General features: G+C 32.7%; 1 protein-coding gene across 1 annotated transcript; it reads right to left on the bottom strand.

Annotated features, from left to right (window-relative positions):
* Positions 1-822: 822 nt before the first annotated feature.
* On the bottom strand, positions 823-2,322 carry LOC108630062 (uncharacterized). Its single transcript, XM_018033124.1, has one exon. It carries the CDS (start codon positions 2,320-2,322, stop codon positions 823-825), a length of 1,500 nt encoding a protein of 499 aa, XP_017888613.1.
* Between the last annotated feature and the right edge of the window lie 70 nt (positions 2,323-2,392).

The raw sequence follows: 2,392 nt of genomic DNA, 5'->3' as shown, positions 1-2,392 counted from the left end.
TTCTAGAATTAATCTAGAATTACTCTCAAATTACTCTCGAAGTGTAATATAACACATTTCTCTAATCACTCGTAAGATAGTGAATATTCAAGGTACTGGATCGAGAAAAACAGCAATTAAATGTACTGTTCCTCAATCCTGATCCCCGATCACCACATTCCATGAGACTTATAACTCTTAGCGACTGGCCATAAGCGCTTGCACTCGCAATGAGCACAAAGAGAACAAACCTGCACGCTGGCCACACGTGTCGGTCTAAGAACAGTCTTCTCTTTTCGGCTTATACCAATCGTCTATAACTCTATTGCGTCTCAAATACACTTTTACATCTTTCTTCTAATTTTAAACAAATATCTTTACAATGTTTGACCTCTTTATTAATTCAAACTCTTTATACTCTACTTCTAAAATTTAAACTCTTTGTACTCTACTTCTAAAATTTAACCTCTTAAAACCTGAAAATAAAACCTGAAAAATAAATCATACTCACCCTTAAATACTCTTTAATCCTTCACAAAATCACAAGAATACAAAATCTTCTAAGCAGGGCTTCTTCACGCAGTGGAAGCGTGCCCTGGGCCCATAACCTATTGGATTCTTGGATTTGGAAGGCGTATAAATAAAACACTTTATTTATATATACGCTGTACGTTGTATTCAACACTCCGACTGGCGGGCCGTTTGAATAACTTGATTCAATAATATGTAGGAAATAAATTTGTTATAATGTAATATAATGAAATAATAACAATAATTAACATAAAAATTAAACTTTTATTTATTTTGAACATAAATTAAATAAATTGTTTCACAACAAATCTTTTATCTTTTACTTAAGTAACTTAAAATAGTATTTAATACTTTTTTACTCTTTATGACTTGAGCTTTTCCTTTAACTCTTTGCTCGAGTAAATCAATCACATGTTTTTCACTTTTTTGGTACTCGCATAAGATAGACTCATAAGATATAGCGCTATAGGCCATTCTTTTTAACATTGCTTTAGATACTACCTCTACAAGAGGATTTAAACTTTTTAGGTAAATTTGACAATTTTTCTCTTTATCCATAGATTCTGTAAGAGAAATAACACTTTTTGTATTTTGTACTAAATCATCATATGAAATAAATTTACGAACTAATTTTTCTAATAGTATTACATCACATATCGCATTGTGCGCATCTTTTATAGATAAATTCATTAACTGTCCAGCTAATGTAGTTAATTTAAAAGCGCCTTTTACTTTTCTATCAGGAAATTGCTTTCTGAACAAACTTAAGCTATCAGTAAATCCTATAACTATTTTGCTAAATTCTTCTATCAAAGAAGCTTCTTTTATTTTTAATAGAAGACGTGAAGAGTCAAAGTTGCAATTATGCGCTACAAGTATACAGGGCTTGTTTATAGCATTTAAAAAGGCTAACAAATCATTTAAAAGTAATCTTATAGGCGACGATTCCACTCTTACTCCGCGAAAATATAAATCACTGCCTTCATTTGATAATCCATGTATTACAGAAGCTTTTGCGTTAATACGTTTAGTGGAATTAGCATACTTATTAAAGACTGTATTGTTATATTTCATAGCTACTTGCAGAATATCGTCAGTCATAGAAAAGCCACTGGTTTCAATATCGAAAAAAACTATTGCTATAGAATGTTGAGCCTGATTTTTAATACGATCTTCAAGTTCACTGCTAGTAGTACTAGTATCGGTAGTAATAGCCGAAGGCGCCTTGAATAATCCAATATTACTCTCGTAAGTTTGTCCTTCCATAGTCTCACGTAGATTTCTCAACTGAGCTCGATTTTTTTTAAGAGTATGTCGATGTAATTTGAAAGCTGGCGTTTTAGCTTTCTCAGATCGCATTTTGGCAGATTTTGTGACTTGTTCGATATGTTTGGATAGGTGAGATCCAGGACTTAAATTCCATTTCAGCAGTGCATCTTGAAGATACTTTTCACCTTCATTTTTCTGCGCTATAGAACTAGCCACTCGATAATCGTATGATTCCGAGCAGTCGTATGGTACAGCTTTTGGTGCCTTTTTAGATATTATATTGTTTAAACTCTCGTTTGCTTGTGTGGAACCGCAACATACGAAAGCCTCAGCGTTGTCAGATAATTTTTGGAAAACAGTTTTCAGTTCTTCAAATAGTATTCCATTTTTTAAACCTCCCCTTACTGTTCGGTGTTCGTAATTTTCTTTATTTCTTAAATAACCACACCACTCACCACAGTTATCATGGACATTGAAGGCATGAAAGGGAATATTTTTTATACTAGCTGCCATTGCCATAACATTACCACGATTCTGCGACATAGCATATGTGAAACATTTATGTAAATATTTTATACTTTCCCCAGTTAACTCTTTATCTGGATCTTTACTT

The sequence above is a fragment of the Ceratina calcarata genome, unplaced genomic scaffold (genome assembly GCF_001652005.2).
Source record: "Ceratina calcarata isolate Rehan_Ccalc_2016 unplaced genomic scaffold, ASM165200v1 scaffold643, whole genome shotgun sequence".
Lineage (NCBI taxonomy): Eukaryota > Metazoa > Arthropoda > Insecta > Hymenoptera > Apidae > Ceratina > Ceratina calcarata.
The sequence above is the reverse complement of the archived record's forward strand: the minus strand, read 5'-3'. Positions and strand labels throughout refer to the sequence as shown.